Source organism: Labeo rohita, chromosome 13, assembly GCF_022985175.1.
Source record: "Labeo rohita strain BAU-BD-2019 chromosome 13, IGBB_LRoh.1.0, whole genome shotgun sequence".
Taxonomy (NCBI): Eukaryota; Metazoa; Chordata; class Actinopteri; order Cypriniformes; family Cyprinidae; genus Labeo; species Labeo rohita.
Window position 1 is genome coordinate 23,123,334 of NC_066881.1, and position 20,407 is coordinate 23,143,740.

The 20,407-nt window shown below is 34.8% G+C and overlaps 2 protein-coding genes across 2 annotated transcripts; one reads left to right on the forward strand and one right to left on the reverse strand.

Moving 5' to 3' along the window:
- Positions 1-400: 400 nt before the first annotated feature.
- On the reverse strand, positions 401-10,747 carry vti1b (vesicle transport through interaction with t-SNAREs 1B). The gene is made up of 6 exons (XM_051126862.1): positions 10,480-10,747; positions 9,809-9,867; positions 6,850-7,041; positions 896-1,069; positions 684-745; positions 401-577 (listed from the first exon to the last, which is right to left on the reverse strand). The coding sequence occupies exons 1-6, from the start codon at positions 10,574-10,576 to the stop codon at positions 484-486; spliced, it is 678 nt and encodes a 225-aa protein (XP_050982819.1). The 5' UTR covers positions 10,577-10,747; the 3' UTR covers positions 401-483.
- A 657-nt stretch (positions 10,748-11,404) lies between these two features.
- On the forward strand, positions 11,405-20,268 carry rdh12 (retinol dehydrogenase 12). The gene is made up of 7 exons (XM_051125736.1): positions 11,405-11,542; positions 12,320-12,438; positions 13,745-13,900; positions 13,990-14,094; positions 17,059-17,268; positions 17,365-17,554; positions 19,617-20,268. Exons 1-7 carry the CDS (start codon positions 11,463-11,465, stop codon positions 19,717-19,719), a joined length of 963 nt encoding a protein of 320 aa, XP_050981693.1. The 5' UTR covers positions 11,405-11,462; the 3' UTR covers positions 19,720-20,268.
- The last annotated feature ends 139 nt before the right edge of the window (positions 20,269-20,407 follow it).

Genomic DNA, 20,407 nt, shown 5'->3' on the forward strand with positions numbered 1-20,407 from the left:
AGTGCTGTTTTGGACCCCATTGACTTTCACTCTATGGAACGACATGAGGGACAAAATGATTACAGAATAATAATTTTTTAACTGATCCATCACTTTTAAATGATTGAGGTGTATAAAAATGCAGACAGGTCGCATATATATTATCACCGCTTTCGCTGGATCATCTTACACCGTCCATCTGTACATCCACGAGATATGGCACCTTGTTCAAGACAGCTAAGAAGAAAGAAATGCCATCATGCCATTTACAAGTCTTGATCCTCCAGCAGTCTCAATGTACCACACTCACCATCTTCTTTTAACCTTGAGAGCAGTACTTACGCTAATACAGTTCAGCGCTTAAAATAACTGCCCGTACACGTCCATGTGACACTCATAGTCACAAAAGCATCCAGCACACTGTCATCAGGCCAGACACCCGTGAACATCAGAAATAAGGAGAAGGAAAGGTGGAGTCTTATACAGTCTTGTTTGTATCAGTTCTTATTTGCGGAAGAACTTCAAGTAGACCACCCCTGCCAAGATGGCCAGCTCTATGATGATAATGACTGATAGCAGTAGTTTGTTTGTCACCAGTCTGTAATGACAGGAAAGGAAGAGGTTTGATTCAGTGTATTCTCAGAAATAGATTTGGAAATAATTCTAGTGATGTAAAATGTGTTTCACAAGAGTACATGTCTCACCGCCTGGACATTGCACGCAGAATTTTCCTGCTTCGGCTCAGGTTCTCACCAGTGTGAACCAACTGATGAATTAAGAGAAGTGGTTGGGGGGGTGGTAAGAGCAGAGAATAGAGAAGTGGTGAGCTCATATCAGACATTTTGCCTGTGCAGCTGATTATCTCTTTGTTCAACAACAATGACAAAGGCTGATGTTCTAGATATCTCTCTCTTACTCTGTCTCTGGTGCGGTCCAGTTGATCTCTCTGTTCTCCAAGCTCCTCGATGATATCTGTGCCAATCTGGTCCGTCTCTGCCGCAATCCGTTGGCTTCGCTCAATACTCTTTGACGCATTATTTAGAGACTCTGTCCCCTGGATAAGCAAAGCACGCTGAGACTGCAGATGAGTCTGTAAAAACAAACAATTCAGCAATTAGTAACTGTTTAACTGCGCCATACTCAGTTATAACAGCAGTGTAAACTGTATTCACTCTTAAAGGAGAAGTCCACTTCCAAAACAAAGATTCACATATAATGTACTCACCCCCTTTTCATCCAAGATGTTCATGTCTTTCTTTCTTCAGTCGTAAAGAAATTATGTTTTTTGAGGAAAACATTTCAGCATTTTTCTCCATATAATGGACTACTATGGTGCCCCAATTTCGAACTTCCAAAATGCGAGGGTCTTATCTAGCTAAACGGCCGGTTATTTTCTTAATCTTAAACACTCATCTTGTCTTGCTCTCCCTGAACTCTGTGTATTCTGACTCAAGACAGGTATTTGAAAAAACTCCAATCGTATTTTCTCTCTCAACTTTAAAAATTATTTCAAAATCATCCTACATCGAGCACCGACCCAGTCTTTGCAAAGTGAACAAAAGAAGATCAAACACCCTTAACAAAAAAAAAAACAGCAATATAGGATGATTTTGAAGTTGAGGGACAACATGAGATTTTTTGACATTAAAAAGTATATAAATTGTATTATTTTCATGAAAATAACCAATCGTTAAGCTAGATAAGACCCTTCTTTCTCGGCTGGGATCGTTTACAACTGCATTTGGGATCGTTTGAAGCCGCATTTAAACTGCATTTTGGAAGTTCAAAATCGGGGCATTATATCAGTCCATTACATGGAGAAAAATGCAGAAATGTTTTTTTCCTCCAAAAACATAATTTCTTTACAACTGAAGAAAGAAAGCCATGAACATCTTGGATGACAAGGGGGTGAGATTCTGGAAAAAAATGTACTCAACTGTTTTAAATAATGAAAATAATAATATAAATGCTTATTGAACAGCAAATCAGCACATTAGAATGATTTGAAATCACAGGAATAAATTACATTTTCAAAAATATTCCAATAGAAAACAGTTGTTTTAAATAGTAAAAATATTTTTAAAATGTACTGTTTTCACTGTACTCTGGATCAAATGAATGCAGCCTTGGTGAGCAGAAGAGATTTATTTATTTATTTTTTAAAGATTTAATTAAAAATTTTACAGTTTAAAAACTTTTGACTGGTAGTGTATAGACAGACATCTGAAATTATAATACTTGTGTAACTATTGTGTAATTAAAATATTATCTAATATATAATAGTATTCGACAGTTATATAATGTATCCTTGTTCTTGACTGATTTACTTCATTCACAAAGCATCATGGGATTTGATTTTCAAATACTTGTTTGGCTTGTTTTGAGCCAAACACACACACACACATGTTTGTTTTTGTGAATTGTGGGGACTTTCCATAGACTTTCTGTAGTTTTTATACTGACCAAACGATATTGTCTATCCCCTCACCCAACCCTAACCCTAACCCTAACCCCCTTACAGAAAACATGTTTGCATTGTTACATTTTCAGATAAACATCATTTACTACTTTTAATCATTTTTTTACATTGTAAAATTGTCAAAAATTTCAGGTTTTACTGTACCAAGAACACACACACACAAATAAATAGCTCATAAATCTGTAAAGTCCATTTCAAATTAAGCATATACTCTTCTTTTCGGATCTTTCTGATGACCTTCACTTCCTCAGTTTCAAAGAGTTTAGTAACAGGACTCTTGGGAAATAATGCATAACCTTGCTCAAGGCAACCTTTTATGTATGCAATAGAGAAACAGTTCCATTCCAGTGCAACAGGCATCTTTGTAGACTGATCTTTTGGGTTTATGGCAAAAAGGGTGGATCTGTTTTATATCCTAAGTATAGAGCTGAGCTCAGTCGATATCAATAATTATCACAATAAATGTCAAAGCTTTATTTCTTCCAAGTTTAAAGTCAGATTTTTGCTCCAAAGTGAAAGTTGTAGAAACCAGACCATTAATTTCCCTTAACAAAATAAATATCTAAATAGAAAAATTAATTTCTGCATGTTCTGCATGAGTTATATTGTTTCAAATCAAGAAGCAGGATTGGGTTGTCTGATAATGATAATGATAATAATAATAACAACAATAATAATAATAATAATAATAATAACAATAATAATAATAATAATATCACTTTTTTGTCTTTTAGAAATGCACATTTGATAGTAGCTTGATGATGCAGAGGTAAATTTTTGTTCATTATCAGTCAGTAACATCTGTAAAAATTGTAGCAACCTCAGTTTTATATGGTTAAATTTCTTCTGTTATATTCTTAAAAATATAACTACATGGTTTTATAGGTAGCCTATCTGTATGAAAAACTGTAGTCTAAAAAACAGTCGGTACAAATGCGCACATGCTATAGCTTAATCACAAATACATACATAATATAATTATATACCAGGGGTGGCGAACTCTGGTCCTGAAGAGCCGCAGCCCTGCAGAGTTCAGCTCCAACCCTAATTAAAACTCACATGCCTGTAGCTTTCTAGTAACCCTTCAGACCTTGATTAGCTTGTTCAGGGGGCGTTTGATTAGGGTTGAAGCAAAACTATGCAAGGCTACGGCTTTCCAGGACCGACGTTCACCACCCCTGTTATATACCATTACTCATGTAATAAAATTATTCACAACGTGAATATCCCACATTGCTGTCACAATACCATGGTGCAGTGAGTGTTTCTACAGTAAATCCATGGTAAATGATGGCAATATGTAGATTGAAAAGCCTTCTGACTGTCTCGTTGCACACAGCTTTAAACTAATTTGAAATCACAGTCATTTGTATTTATCGCTGAATTTAAGTGTTTTCACACTGGATCTCACAGCGCTGTTTAGTGCTCGCGTGACAGAGTAAATCTACTCCAGGGCTGCCAACTTTTGAGTTCAGCCTAGAGTGAGATTTTGGGGGCGGGGCTTGTTATGGGGGAGGGGCTTATGGAGGGGCGTGGCTTGGTGTGGAAAAAATACAAACACAAAATCATTGCATTAGCAGAAGTGTATTAGGTATATATTGATTGTCAAAGTATTTGGTATCTGTACAGAATTTCTTGGGAGATTTACATTACATTTAATTTTCACAAACATTTTACAGAAATAGGATTAACATGTGATTAACATGTTCACAGATTAACATGTGCTCTATTGTAAATGCTGGTGGCTGATTTTGCAGCCTTAATCATTGATTTGGATGGCTTTTAAGTTATTTTACATAACATTACATAACTCACTGACCTGCCTGCGTTCACAATTCACACGGTGCAGATGGGAGGGAGAACGGCTGACTACACAGTTTATGGGAATAAATTGTGTATTTCCCTCACAATTGTCACAAAAAACTCACTACACTGTCTGTCTGGTCTCTCTGCGCGTTGCTTTGCGAGATCATGCGGCGCGATTTTTTTTTCTCACTGCTGCACGAGTCTGCGTGAGAAAAGGGGGGCGTGGCGTGAGAGCGTGAGAATTGCGTCAATTGCATGAGTCTCACGCTGAATGCGTGAGAGTTGGCAGCCCTGATCTACTCTAGTGAGTTTGCATAGTGCGGCAGTTTGAACTTTGGTCCGACCAGATAAACGGTCCGTGTGACGCGATTCAAATGAGTTATGTGCTTTTGGCACATAAAAATTAGATCAAACATTTATCAAACTCTTCATATCGTTTTATCGAGTAAAACTATATATTGTGATAATTATCGTTAGCGAATTATTGCCCAGCCCTACCTAAGTAAAAGTGCTGTACAAAGAAATTTATGTCAATTAATTATTAAGTTAATTTAAATAAACAATATCTTAATTTGTGTCCTGAAGATTAGCGAAGGTCTTACAAGTTTGGAACAACATGAGGGTGAGTAATTAATGACAGAATTTTTCATTTTTGGTTGAACTATCCCTTTAAATTGAATTACATAATGACAGTTGAGACTAAGGCCACATTCACTCTGTTATTTTTTGGGACTGACAACTGTATTTAGTCTCGAAATGTCTCGTTCACACAGCAGCTTACAGTCGCTTTTCGAATACTGTCTGTATGAACGTGCAATGGGAGTTAAGCCCATATTCCTTGAGTAACCATAGCAATACTATGGTTAGCAATAAAACTGAAAGTATTACCACTTTCTGACAAGACCGATTGAGCCGTGAGTTTATCCATCAAATCATCATTAACCGACAACAGCTTTAAAATTTGGGTAGAGAGTGGACCATTTGAGCTGTGCGCAGAACACAAAACAGACGGGAGGGAGTGGCTCCGGTCAAGAGCTCATTTCTCTGTCACAGTAAGCTACACAAACCACAAATGAAAGCACACAGCAAATATGTGTTGACTCACAACTCAAATACAGTAGTGACAACAGTTGACCTAAGGCCACATTCACACAGCAGCAGAATACAGTTGTAAATACCGTATTTGAGTCCTTAATACAGTTACGTTCACACACAGTACGGTTATTCACAGGTGTGACAACCGTATTCTATAACTGAACTCACACCCGTAAATTTTCAGGACTCACAACCGCATTCTTGGAACACTCGCGCTGTGTGAACGGAACAGGACTGGACACCTAGTTTTGTGTCACGTCAAACAGTACGCGCACAGATGCGCATCTACCGAGTGCTGCATTCTTTAATTTGTGGTTTCGGTAACTTACAGTGAGGGAAAAATGAGCGTGTCAGAAAGTGATAAGACTTTCAATTTTTACGGACAACGCCATCTTTGATATTGCGCTGGTCTCTGTTGTTATAGTTACTCGTAAGAAATACTGGCTTGACTCCTGTTGCACATTCATACAGACAGTATTCGAAAAGCGACTGTAAACTGCTGTGTAAACGGGACACTCGAGACTCACACCTGTAAGTAAATGCGGTTGTCAATCCCAAAAACTGACAGTGTGAATGTGGCCTATGATTGAGCTTGAGATTGACAGTTGTTTTGAATGAAAATTTAAGGCTTCCCTCAATCAACTAATCAAAAAAAGCAAAAATAAAGATACCAAGGAGGAGTACCATCTTGTGTTAAAGAACACTGTGTACTCCCTATATCTGATATCAGTTTCCAGCATCCCCTCAAGGTATAGCAATCTGTTATTAAGCAGAGCTTGGCATGTTATAAATACATTCCAAGGACAAGCATCCAGATTCACTCACAGCTTCATAACAGCATAACCTATAACCTGGGGTGAGCAGGCCGTTATTGTGAAACAGGTGAACTTGTAGAATGCAAACAAGGTGTGTCATTAAAAAACATGCAGCTAAGATAAAGACCTAAAGAGATCAACAGATGTACACACTTCCTTTAGGAATACCCATTTGTGGTGGTGCAAAGGGGTGGTTTGTAGCCAGTTCTGGCTGGATGAGAACTAGTTCTAACTAGAAACATGTAGAAATCTTCTATAAATCATCATTGTGCAGTTGCGCAAGTCTTGTGTGTAATCAAGGAAGAGTACATTTAGCTTGAAAATGAAAACAACAGCCACTCTAAGTACAAAGCAGTATGTTTTTTGTGTACATCCAAATTAAAGATGGTAAAATTTGTCCATTTTTACTGAGGATGTAACATAAGTAACATAAGTCCTCAGTAACATAAGTTCACTACTACATCAGTGTGTTCTCTATTGTCTTTAAAGGGTCAGTAAAACCAAAACAGAAAATGGTGTCATCATTTGTGTACCCTCACTGTATGAATCATTTTGTGTTCCACAGGGAACAGAAAGTCATCACCTTCCACTCCTAACCTTTTTAAATATATGACAGATGTTTTATTATTATGTGAACTACTACTACTTTTAGTGACGGACTGGTAAAACTCTTACACTCTGGTCATTCTGAGCAGCATAAATCCCTTGTCGGCCATCTCCAGTGTGACTTGAAAACCCCTGTGTCGCTGAGAGGCGTATGTCCCTCTGTAGTTTGGCCAGATCTCTCCGGTATAGTCGAATCTTTGTTGACATGGGGGTTCGGAAGGATGATGGAGCACCAAACAGCTCCTGTTCCATGCCCTGGAGCTAGAAGAGACATCGCACATTCACTGATAAACTCACAAAAGGCAGTCAGTCGGTTCTCATGCTACTGTGTATTTACATTAACTATTGTTAAGTCTTGGGTCAATATTTGAAAGACGGCTCACAAAGTCGGCTTTAATTTGATCAAAAATACAGTAAAACAGTGATATCATGACATTTTATTACAATTTAAAATCACTGTTTTTTTATTGTCATGTACATAAAAAATTTACTTATTTATTTGATGACAAAGCTGCACTTTCAGCAGCCATTACTCCACTCTTTAGCATCACATGATCCTTCAGAAATCATTCTAATATGCTGATTTGGTGCTTTAGAAACATTTCTTATATTATCAATGTTGAAAACATTTGTGCTTCTTAATATTTTTCAGGATGAAGAAGTTTTTTAAATAAAAATTCTTCATGACATTATAAATGTCTTTACTATATATTTTTTTTTAACAATTTAAAGCATCCTTGCTGAATAAAAGCATTAAATTCTTTACAATAAAAATCCTCAGACCCCAGACGTTTGAACAGTATAGTGGAAGAAAGAATAATATGAATGCACCGATGTACTGTGTTATGGTTTTGTAGCAGTGCATATATGTACATTTCACATTTAAATAATAGTAATACAATCATATACAATATTAACAGCAGTACAACTTGTCCACACACAATGCAATTGATTCAACACACTTAAAACTGGTTTGTGTGTCCTAACAAGGCAGACTGTCACTGGTTGTTTGAAGTACTACTGCCACCTGGTGTCTAAAACTGATCCACAGATCCAAACACAAATATTTTAAATGCAAATCATCCAAATCCTCCACCCCCTTTTCTCCTCTCTGGTTGAATGAGATGGCAACCTACACCCCATCTGCTGAGACTATCACAATTTTGTTTCCTTATCTAGATTTCTAATAAACAAAATTTTTGTGCACCTGGAGATTCCAGATTTTCAAATAGAACGTATCTTGGTCAAATATTGTCATTTTTTTGAATATGCAAGTACTACCTCTACATTCTGTCAATTTAAACATTAAGATGTTATTATGAAGAAGGTTTGAATCTGTTGAGACATGTATAATTTGTGTGCATGTATGTCTAAACATCTAAACATGCAGTATAATAAGGGTGCAAATTACACCATGACCTCGGGGGGGACAGAGCTGTGCTCATAGCATGTGCTCTTCAAGTGCACGCACAAACGTGCCGACGCGTGCTGTAGTAGGCTATATTAAAGCACTGTATCATATTCAAACCCAAATGAAACCACAAGTATGCAATGACAGTTATGTCGTCAGTTAAGTCATGAAGTTACAAAAAAATACGACTAAAGCTGCCTTAAAACTGTGCCTGCAATTTATTATTTATGAGTCATATTTAAAGCAGTGTCAGATCTGCCTAAAGTTCAGCAGCGGCAACTTTTAAAGAAACAGCAGCCAAAATATCCTGATAACCAGCTGCTGTGATGCCTATTAATCAAAGAACAAAATTAAAAAGAGGAAATCAATAACTTCTGTAGGATTAAGCTTTATCTTTATTTAATTTTTTTAAAGTCTAATAAATGTTAAATTGATAGCTCTCAATTATACTGTACTGTTGAATGGCTATAGCCAATTATTAAATATTAGGAAAAAAAGTGATATAAAGTGATACTTTCCTTCAGTCAAAAAAAAGATGGCATTAAACAAATATTAAAAACACACTTTACGTTGTTACTACATTAATTTGAAGACTGAATGTGAAATTATTGCTATATAAAAGTATGATTACAAACTTTAATGTTAGGTGGGATTAATCGCAATTAATTTCAGAAAAAAAATGAGATTAATTAGTTAATTTTTTTAATCGACTGACACCACTAATTAATACACATTACAAAAAAGTAGCCTTATAAAGAAACTGTTTAATTCAACACACAAATATAAACATATATAAAAATACACAAATAAATACTAAAATATTAAATGACTTTAAGAAAGAAATTTATTGACAATGTTTTTAAAATATAATTATTCGCACCTTTAACTTATCTTTATTTTTGTGTAAAAATTTTCATTTAACATATTTGTTTTTTTATAGTAACATTTGCAACTTTCACAGCATTAATCTGACTGACAGAACCACGCTTGTACTCAGTGTTTCTGTTAATGTTACGGTTATTTTAGCAAATAGTTTGCTTCGTAAATTCAGTTCAACAGCATTAAGTTGAAGAGGGTAAACTTTATCACTCGATTGAACCTGCACATGCATTTTAGAAGATGTTTTTGCTCCATACAAGCAATAAATGCACGTCTTTGAATGAGCACTGTAATATTCTTCTACCGCACAGGTAATGGCAGTACAGCCCATTTCAGGGGCTGCCAAAATTAATTTTTAAAATCAGTCAGAGCTACAGAAATGCATCTTAATATTTACAAGTAAATCTTCATATTATGCGTAGACTACTTTGTATCTGCCCCGCAGATGGGAATAATAATTTTCATTGTTTTCTTGTATTTGTATCCTGTTATTGTAAAAGTTTAATAAACAAATTAAGCAAAAAGAAATCTTTCCCATCAATAACTAAGCTAATGACATCTGGCAAATGTCACTGAAAAATAAAGAACTCAATAAATACATAGAGATTGCACTGCCAAATAGCAATTCCTAGCTAATTATTTATATATTTCAGAAATTTAGAAATTACTAATCTTAATTTTAAGACTGTGCCCAAACGCTCAACTAGCAGTCTCAATCCAGACCGACAAGTAACTTACCACTTCTTCAGCCTCTGAAAAACGCTCATCAAAGTCCCTGACAATCCTCTTCCTTTCCTCTGGAAAACAAAAAGAGTATATTAATCTCATTAATGTGTTAATATTTACAAAACAATATATAACAAAAAATTAACATTACATTACAATAGTTCATTTAGCAGATGCTTTTATCCAAAGCGACTTACAAATGAAGTCAACAGAATAACAGCAATAAAAACACCAACAATATGCAAGTATTGTGACAAGTCACAGTAAGTAATGCAGCACACGTAGCAAGGTTTTTTTTATATAATAAATAAAAGAACAGCACCTAGAGAAGAAATAAAATAGACAGAGCTAGTATTAGAGGATCAAGTTATCATTTTTTTCATAAAAATTAAAAAGATAGCAGTTGATAGAATAGAAAAAGAATACAAAACGCTAGAAATAATAATAACAATTTAAAAAAGAATAATACATTTTGAGTGAAATTAAATTGAAAAGCAAAAACCTAAGCTTAAAAAAAAAAAAAAAATCAAAATCATGTTTCTGTTCTGCACTCTTATATACACACCAGTATATGGACTCAACTGTCTTTATACTCTGTGAATCCATACGGCGAATAATATAAACAGCTGAAACGTCAAATCCTGTTGTCATGATTTAGTTATAGGTATAAAGAGTTTATTTACCTCCCTGGCACTTCTGCGCCCGTTCAGGCATCAACTTCACTTCGTCATACAGAGATTTATACATCTCATGCAGCTTTTCAAACTCCTCAGAAGACATCTTGGAGCGATTATATCGAAGCCTAACGCAAAGAAACGTTGGTTGTCGAAATCAATGAGACGGTAATAAAAAATAAAAAAAAAACTGGCGATTGTTGTAGTGTGTAAATAGTGAAAATAATCGGCTTTCCGAGCAATAACAAGATCCACGGGATAACGTTTGACGCTTCCTTGTCGGACCTCGTGATTATAGGTGGTTTTGTTTTTGCCTGAAAACAAAAAGGGGGAGAAAGGCCCAAGACATTATTTTAAAAATCTAAACGCCTACAATGCAGTTATAGAATAATATTTATGTGTATTGCTTATACTTTACGACACCTCATATTGCAGAATTTAACAAACGTGTGTGACAGTTTAACATGGCAATCATAAGGACAGCTTGCGTCATAAATACAGTGTGGGATTTGTAGTTTTCATTTTTCAATAAACCCAAATAAACAGGTTTTGGAAATATTATCAGCCAATCTAAACTTTAGCTGAGTGACAGAGGAAAAGGCGATCACATATCTGTAACTAAAATAACATTGCGTAAATGACTTATTATGATGGTGCTATCCAAATAATACATTTTCGTTTTTATGATTTTAGTTTCATTTTCACACTTTATTGGCGTGTTTTTTTTAAATCTCACACACACACAAAACAAATTAATATATATATATATAATAAATACTATAAAAAAGTGCTAGTAAACGTAACTAAAACAATAATTTTTAAATAAAATAAATGTTCAACATAAATGACATTCATGACATTAACATCCATACTGTATTGTTGTTCAGACCATGGAAACTACAATCCCATAATTCCCTGGGATCACAGCTGTAGATGTGAGTGGGAGGCTGAACACATTCACACCGACAGACACAGACAGGAGTAAAGCAGGCATGATGCATATGCTCGTTGCTATTGCGGCTGGTTTTGGGGTGATCGCGCTGATTTTAAGGTTGTTTTCTTCTCAAATCAGGTAAGCAATTCTTTTGCTTTTGCAGAGAAAGGTTTAAATGCTCTTCAGCCTTATTTCATTTTTTTAAAAAAAAGACTCTGCATGCATGCATGCATACATTTAGTCGTTTTATAAAAGCAAGAGCATAATGAACAGAAGGGATGAAAACATGAGACAGGCTAAGACTGAAATCCCAGTCTGTGGATGTAAAGAAAGCATTGCAGCCACTGAAGCGTACAGCTCAGTGCAGTATGAATTGCATAAAAATCCGGTTAAATAGTTACAACTGTTAATCGAACCTAACACGACCTTTAAATGACAGATAACACATTATACACTTAACACGATTTTATTTTTCGGGTGCAAAATGCGCTCGCCACTACATCGATGAGGGATGTCCCATGGTGGCCCGCCTCCACTTGACATGATCTGCTCTAGAAACCAACCAATAGAATGGCATCCTGGGCGGAGTCGCCCCGCCCCTTCGCGTTACCGCGCTGCGTCATTGGCTCCAGTGAATTGGTGAAAGCGTTCTGCGTGGGATGGATCTCTTGACAGCTATAAGTGTTGGCTGAATGCATGTAATCATTGTTTAAGAGGACTGCCTGTTCCCAAAAAAAAAAATAAAAAAAACTAATTACAATTTTTTTTTTCTATGATTATACTACGATTATATAACTGTACACATACACACAAAGTACTGTTATTTACACTACAGTATCATATCAGAGAGCCACGAATAATTAAATTTCCCTTATTTTCTGATGCTCTTTGCATTATATTTCAATGTTTGTGTAGAAAATATGCAGCAGGAGTAATGTGTCGATCCTCAACACGGTTAGATGGAAAAGTTGCCTTGGTCACAGGAGCAAACTCAGGAATCGGGAAGGAAACGGCTTTGGATTTGGCCTCTCGAGGTCTGTCTGACTCTTTAATGCCTTTATTATATACCGTATATCTTTAGAAATGCCTAATGAAATAATTTTAATAATTTTAAGTTTTTGAATTTTACTAATTCACTTTAATACCTTTTATCTTTGGAAATGCCTGATGGAATAATTGTAATCATTTTAAATTCTAGAATTTTAAGAATTCAATTTAATACCCTACATTTTTAGAAATGCCTGATGAAATAATTGTAATAATTTTAAATGTTAGAATTTTAGAATTCACTTTAATACCGTACATCTTTAAAAATGCCTGATGAAATACTTGTAATAACTTTAAATTCTAGAATTTTAGGAATTCAGTTTAATACCGTACATCTTTAGAAATGCCTGTGAAAATAATGGTAATAATTTTAAGTTCTAGAATTTTATGAATTCACATCAAATTCAATACCTCATATCTTTAGGAATGCCTGATGAAATACTTGTAATAATTTTAATTCTAGAATTAAAAGAAATCACTTTAACACCATACATCTTTAAAAATGCCTGATGAAATATTTGTAATAACTTTAAATTCTAGAATTTTAAGAATTCAGTTTAATACCGTACATTTTTAGGAATGCCTGATGAAATACTTGTAATAATTTTTAAATGTTAGAATTTTAGAATTTACTTTAATACCATACATCTTTAAAAATGCCTGATGAAATACTTGTAATAACTTTAAATTCTAGAATTTTAAGAATTCAGTTTAATACCTTACATCTTTAGAAATGCCTGTGAAAATAATGGTAATAATTTTAAGTTCTAGAATTTTATGAATTCACATCAAATTCAATACCTCATATCTTTACAAATGCCTGATGAAATAATTGCAATAATTTTAAATTCTAGAATTTTAGAATTCACTTTAGTACCGTACATCTTTAGAAATGCCTGATGAAATAATTGTAATAATTTAAAATTCTAGAATTAAAAGAAATCACTTTAACACCGTACATCTTTAAAAATGCCTGATGAAATATTTGTAATAACTTTAAATTCTAGAATTTTAAGAATTCAGTTTAATACCGTACATTTTTAGGAATGCCTGATGAAATACTTGTAATAATTTTAAATGTTAGAATTTTAGAATTTACTTTAATACCGTACATCTTTAAAAATGCCTGATGAAATACTTGTAATAACTTTAAATGGTAGAATTTTAAGAATTCAATTTAATACCGTACATCTTTAGAAATGCCTGTTGAAATAATTGTAATCGTTTTCAATTCTAGAATTTTAAGAATTCAATTTAAATAAACATTAACACTTCAGTCCTACTCGCTGACAGGTGCACGAGTGATTTTGGCGTGTCGTGATGTGGAGAAGGGTGAAGAAGCAGCGACAGAGATCCGTACAAGAGTGGGTGGAGCTAAAGTGGAGGTGAGGGAGCTGGACCTGGCCGACACCTGCTCCATCCGAGCCTTTGCTCAGAGATTCCTGCGAGGTACTGCCTTATGATATACGATGCAATGCAACAAACAGGATCTAAAAGCCCCGGAGTTTTCTCTTGATGATTTTTGTTTCTTCATTCAGAGGTTGATCACCTGCACATACTCGTCAATAATGCCGGTATCATGATGTGTCCTTATATGAAGACGGCCGATGGCTTTGAGATGCATATTGGGGTCAATCATCTGGGTGAGTGTGAATAATACTTGTATTTATATCAGTTAGCGCAGTTAAACGATTAATCGCAATTAATCACATTCAAAATAAAAGTTTTTGTTTACATTATATACGTCTGTGTACTGTATATATTATGTACATATAAATACGCACACATACAGTATATATTTTGAAAATATTTACATGTATTTACAAGTATATATTTTTATTAATAATTAATATTATATATACATATATTTAATATATAAACATAATATATTTTTTCTTAAACATATCCATGCATGTGTATGAAATACACAGAGTACACACACACACATATTATGTAAACAAAAACTTTTATTTTGGATGCGATTAATCATGATTAATCATTTGACAGCACTAATATTAATTCGTGTCAGCTAAGTGGAACCTGAAATTTTTCACAGCATAGGTTGCACTCCTGACAGCAATGATTTCAGGACACATTCTAATAATATCTGTCAGTTAATTAATAAAATCAGGAGATATGATAAAAAAACATAGTTTCTGTAAATGATCTTTTTTACTCATGTCTTCACTTAAAATAGATGTTCTGCAGTGTTGTTACTGGTAATACTAAAATGATTGTGAAATTAAATTGTTTTTGTTGATTGAAATAAAGTTGAAATTAGATTACATTTGAGCACACCTGGAGATTATATGCATTTTATGCATGATATTTAAAAATTTCTAGTGTTGTTATTGTTAATTAAAATGCTTACAAATTGAAATGTTTCCGTTATTTGAAATAAAGCTGAAACAAAATAAAATCTAAATATTAAATAAAAACTTGCCTTGGCAACTAACTAAAAATAAAATAAGTTTGATCAATTATTGAAACTAAAGCTGAAATAAAAATAAAGCTTATCCAACTTTTCCTTCAATGCGGAAGTAAACTTATGGGCAAGACTTCTGGTTTGCACTTACGTAATGGTTTGGGTCAGTTACCCGGATGCGCAGGCATATTGGAGATACTCGGATGTAAACAACAGCATTGATCACACGGTTGATGTACTACTGAATACGATGTTTTGCTAATTGATGCTGTCTAAACCATGGAAAAAAATGTGTGGAAGCTGCTAAATCATATAGAGGATTTAGTAAGCAGGAAAGGGCACATATTTCAACATACTAAAGTTAATAAGTGGTAAAGATACATACAAGCAGTATTAATTAATTATCAGCCTAATATTTCACCTAGCTGACCAGTAGGGTGACCACCTGGCAATTGGGCTGTTGCGGGAAATAGATGTGATTTTGCGGGACAATGCAGGACACGTGCGAGACTGATACATTTTCTACTGTTATGCTATGTAAATACTGATTACATTCGTTGTCATGTCCGATGATCTGTGTTTTCTGAGCGCGCACATGCAAGTGAGTCTTTTTTATGAGAGTGAAGAAAATCCACTTGCCAGAGAAGAGATTTGTGCTTGGGCATTTTAATGTGCCCCACATTACAATAATGTGCTCTAAACATTTGTCATTAAAATAACGCCATAGAAACCGCCTCAAACGAACTATTAAAATAAGAAAGAAAGTCTCGTCTGAAAGCTGCATTTTTTTTTTTTTTTTCAATTATTTAAAATGAATGGAGAATATTGTGTATTTCCATGTGCGCTCGACCATTTCCATCGGTGGTCACTTGATAAGGTCTGTGAAAAACTGTGCCGCAAAAAGAGTAAATAAAAAACGTTCTGAAAAAGACAAAAGAATGCATTGACGTTTTCTTAAAGGGGTCATAGGATGCTAAGTTCACTTTTACATGCTCTTTGAACATTAGTGTGTGTTGGCAGTGTATGTACAAACTACCCAATAATGATAAAAATCCATGCAGTAGTTTTTAATTAATCTGTAAAAAATAATATTCCCTTTTTCAAAGCGAGCCATTCTCAGATGCCTGTCGTTGTGGCGTCACACCGACAGAGGCCGCTCCCACGATAGTTGATTGACATGAGCGTTTTACCTCAGATCACCTGTAACAGTCCGTCCTCTTTTGTTTCGATGCCCGACCAGGGATGTAAGTTAGACAAGAATATCTCCGACTGAGCGATTGAGGTGTTGTGTTGCTGGATGTAATAATGAAAGTAGTGGTCGTCAGTATTTTACACAACCATTGAGAATTTTTAACCTAAGTATATTATAGACTTTTCATTAAGACCCTAAAGAATCATATCAACTTGTGGAAAATGGGCATCCGATGACCCCTTTAATATGATCATTAAAAACCAACAGAAAAATGCGGGACATTTCCTCAATATGCAACATGTGGGACAAAGGGTAAAAATGCTGAGCCGTACAATGTAAAGCTGGACAGATAGTCACCCTACTGACCGGAAATGATAAGAACAAACATGAATGTTGTCAGTATTCTTGCCCTGGAAATCCTGTTTCAGTTCGGCCAAATACACACACATTTTGTTCCTCAGACAGTCTTCTGCATTCTTCTCCTTGATTTGAACTTTTGACACTCTATAGTACTCCAAATGTTTTTCCTGCTCCGCCCAATTAGTACAGCCCAAAACATGACAATAACTGACCATTTTCAGCAGCAATAATTAGCAAAATATGCAAGTTTCGTTCTGGTCAGTGGCACTGTTTACGTTCAGTGCCGCCAATATGGCCGATTGATGACGAGTATAAACGGTAAATGTGTAGTAAATGGTAAAACTGTTTGTGTTCATAATCAAGATAATACATTAAAATAATATGGTAAGACTCACCAGTTTGCAATATCAAGCATCAAAACCAGCTGTTTTGTACAGCTAAAAATAGCTGGATGTTGATGAGACCAGAAGCCGAACCCATAAAATTAACAAACGGCCGCGCCCACTCTTACGTGAAAAAAGGGTGGATAGAAAATGTAAAATAATTTCATTCAAAATATGAATAAATGCTAATTTAGTGTATATGTATACTACAACAGCACAGGTCATTTCTGCATCTCTTTTCATTCAGGCCACTTTCTGCTCACATACCTCCTCATTGGTCTCCTGAAGCGCAGCGCTCCATCGCGAATCGTGGTTGTTTCTTCCCTGGCACATAATTTCGGTTGGATTCGATTCCACGACCTGCACAGTCAGGGCAGCTACAACAGCGGCCTCGCCTACTGCCAGAGCAAGTTAGCTAACGTGCTTTTCACACGCGAACTAGCACGCAGGCTCCACGGTGAGTACCGCTGTGACGTTACATCAAACAGGAATCTGAAACGAATAAACGAATTCTGCCTTACAGAAAATGTAAGTTTGACTTGTATTTCATCAGGGTCAAATGTGACGGTGAACTCCGTGCATCCGGGCACGGTGAGGTCAGAGCTGTTGCGTCATTCAACGGCGATGTCGCTGCTGTTTGCTGTCTTTTCTATGTTCCTGAAGACACCGAAGGAAGGAGCTCAGACATCTGTTTATTGCGCCGTCGCTGAGGAGCTCCAGTCAATCTCAGGCAAACATTTCAGGTAACGTTACAGCATAGTTCAGATAGTTTAAGTTGAAAAAAAAAAAAAAAATCGTATACACTACCGTTCAAGTCTGGGGTCAGTAAGACTTGTAATAGTCTTTAAAGAAGTCTCTTATGCTCATCAAGGCTGCATTTATTTGATTAAAAATATAGAAAAAAAACAGTAATATTGCAAAATGTTTTTACAATATAAAATAATGTTTTTTATTTTAACATACTTTAAAATAGAATTTATTCCTGTGATGAAAAGCTGAATTTTTATCAGCTGTTACTCCAGTCTTAAGTGTCACATGATCCTTCAGAAATCATTCTAATATGCAGATTTATTATTAGAATGATCAATGTTGGATAATATCAACAGTTGTGCTGCCAAATATTTTTTGGAACCTGTGATTTTTTTTTTTTCAGGATTCTTTCATGAATAACAAGTTTAAAAAGTACAGTGTTTATTCAAAATATAAATATTTTATAACAATGTAAATTATTTATTATTAACTTTTAATAAACTTTTAATTATTAACTTAATACATCCTTGGTGAATAAAAGTATTAATTTCTTAAAAAAAAAAAAAAAGAAACAATAAAAATGTACTGACCCCAAACTTTTGAAAGTTTGATATATATATATATATATATATATATATATATTTTTTTTTTTTTTTCTGTACTTAATGTTGACCACAATTATTGGCACCCAATTATTGCAATGTCCTTTATTCAAGATAACAGCTCTGTGTTTTCTTCTTTAATGCCTGAAGAGTTTGGAGAACACTTGACAAGAGATCAGAGACCGTTCCTTCATACAGAAACTCTTCAGATCCTTTAGTTTCCCAGCTCCATGCTGGTGCTTCTTCTCTTCAGTTCACCTCACGCATTTTCTATAGGGTTCAGGTCAGGCAGCTGGAACGGCCATGGCAGAAGCTTCATTTTATGCTCAGTGACACATTTTTGTGTTGATTTTGATGTTTGATTTGGATCACTGTCCTGATGGAAGATCCAACCACAGCTCATTATAGAACTTCTAACAGATGCAGTCAGGTTTACATTTTTTATCTGTTGGTATTTGCTAGTATCCATGATGCCATGTATCTGAACAAGATGTCCAGGACCTCTGGCAGGAAAATAAGCCCACAACATTAAAGATCCAGCAGTATATTTAACCGTGGGCATGGGGTACTTTTTGTACCAAACCTATCTTGAGTGTTTGCTGCCAGAAAGCTCTTTTTTTTAATTTCATCTGACCACAGAAGCCAGTCCCGTTTGAAATTCAAGTTGTGTCTGACACCTGAATATGCTGGAGTTTGTTTTTGCATGAGCAAGGAGGATTTTTCTTAAAACCCTCATGAACAACATGTGGTGACATAGGGACTGTTTGAATTTTTTTTTTTAGTCTTTTGGCCCCAAGACTCAACTAATCTCTGCAATTCTCCTACTGTGATCCTTGGAGAATCTTTGGACACTTAAACTCTCCTCCTCACCATGCATTAGGACGATATAGACACATGTCCTTTTCCAGGCAGATTTGTAACATCTTTAGTTTAATTTGAATTCTTAATTATTGTCCTAATGATGTAAATTGATTGCACATCAGAACTATATTATTTGGTTTTATTCCTTGTGATGGATGATTAAGGAAATTTGGCCTTTGTGCTCCTCATATTTATAATCCTGTGAAACAGGAAGTTATTGCTGGACAATATCATACTCCTAGTCATTCTAGTGTGCTAAATAAATGCAAATATGAATGGGAATATACTTTCAGAGATATTTTACTCATTACAATTTCTATGGGTGCCAATAATTGTGCCCAACATGCATATGAGAAAAACATTTATTTTATAATGTAAGTTTCCCCCCACTTTTAATTGTTTTACTTCAATGAAAGGTTAGCATTTTGTGAATTTTTTGAATGTAAGATCATAAAGATAAACAAAGCAGATTTATTTTCATAGCCATCTTTGCTCATATTTACCAAGGGTGCCAATATTAGTGGAGGGCACTGTATATATATATTATATAATGTATTTCTTAGGTATATTATTTAATCTCTCTCTCCCACAGTGATTGTGCCCCTGCTTTTGTGGCCCCTCAGGGACGGAATGAGGAGACGGCACGGAAACTGTGGGATGCAAGCTGTGAATTATTAGGCATTGAGTGGGACTGAAACATTCATTGACCTGCTTTATTTCTCTTCTGTTTTTCCCACCTTTCATTCTCTCAAACACTTTAAGTGATTAGACTTCTTTTGTCTTATTTGGCTTTGTTTAAAACACTTGTATATTTTCACAATCCTACACGTTCAATAGCACAACCCACCTTGTTCTCTCAGCTAGTTTCCTTTTTTTTTGTTTTATCATGCCCTTGTGACAAGCAAGTAGAGTTTATTTTGCTCTAGAAGAAATCTGTGGAGCATTTTTAATTCACTGTTTTACACTGTATTCCGTTGGTACTTGAAACGCTGCTTTAATTCCCATCTCAGTATTATCACATGAAGCTGCATATTTGAAGTCTTTTATACAGATGTGCTTTTAACTACTGTGGTACATTCATGAACAGAGATGAATATTTAAATATATACAGTAAAGAAAAGTATATTTTTTGTATTGTCCTTTTCTTTATTTGCTAAAATATACAAATACACAAGGATATGTTGCAAATAATATTAACACATCAGTAGGTTCATTATTAAAACAATGGTTTAAAAAAATTAACTCAAACTGTGTTGCTTTTTTAATAGATAATTGTAATTTTAATAACTTTCAATTATAATGAAATAACTTTAATATCGCCCTTCAGGTGACATGTTTGTGGCTCTAATTGGATTTAGACACAAGTATATCCATTTCTTTGGC

Coding starts and splice junctions, on each gene's coding strand:
- vti1b (XM_051126862.1), bottom strand. CDS start 10,576: ATGTCTTCTGAGGAGTTTGAAAAGCTGCATGAGATGTATAAATCTCTG. Junction 9,868..10,479: donor GGCGCAGAAGTGCCAGGGAG/GTAAATAAACTC, acceptor TTTGTTTTCCAG/AGGAAAGGAAGAGGATTGTC. Junction 1,070..6,849: donor CTGCTCAGAATGACCAGAGT/GTAAGAGTTTTA, acceptor TTGTTTTTACAG/ACTCATCTGCAGTCTCAGCG.
- rdh12 (XM_051125736.1), top strand. CDS start 11,463: ATGATGCATATGCTCGTTGCTATTGCGGCTGGTTTTGGGGTGATCGCG. Junction 14,095..17,058: donor TATTGGGGTCAATCATCTGG/GTGAGTGTGAAT, acceptor CTTTTCATTCAG/GCCACTTTCTGCTCACATAC. Junction 17,269..17,364: donor ACTAGCACGCAGGCTCCACG/GTGAGTACCGCT, acceptor GTATTTCATCAG/GGTCAAATGTGACGGTGAAC.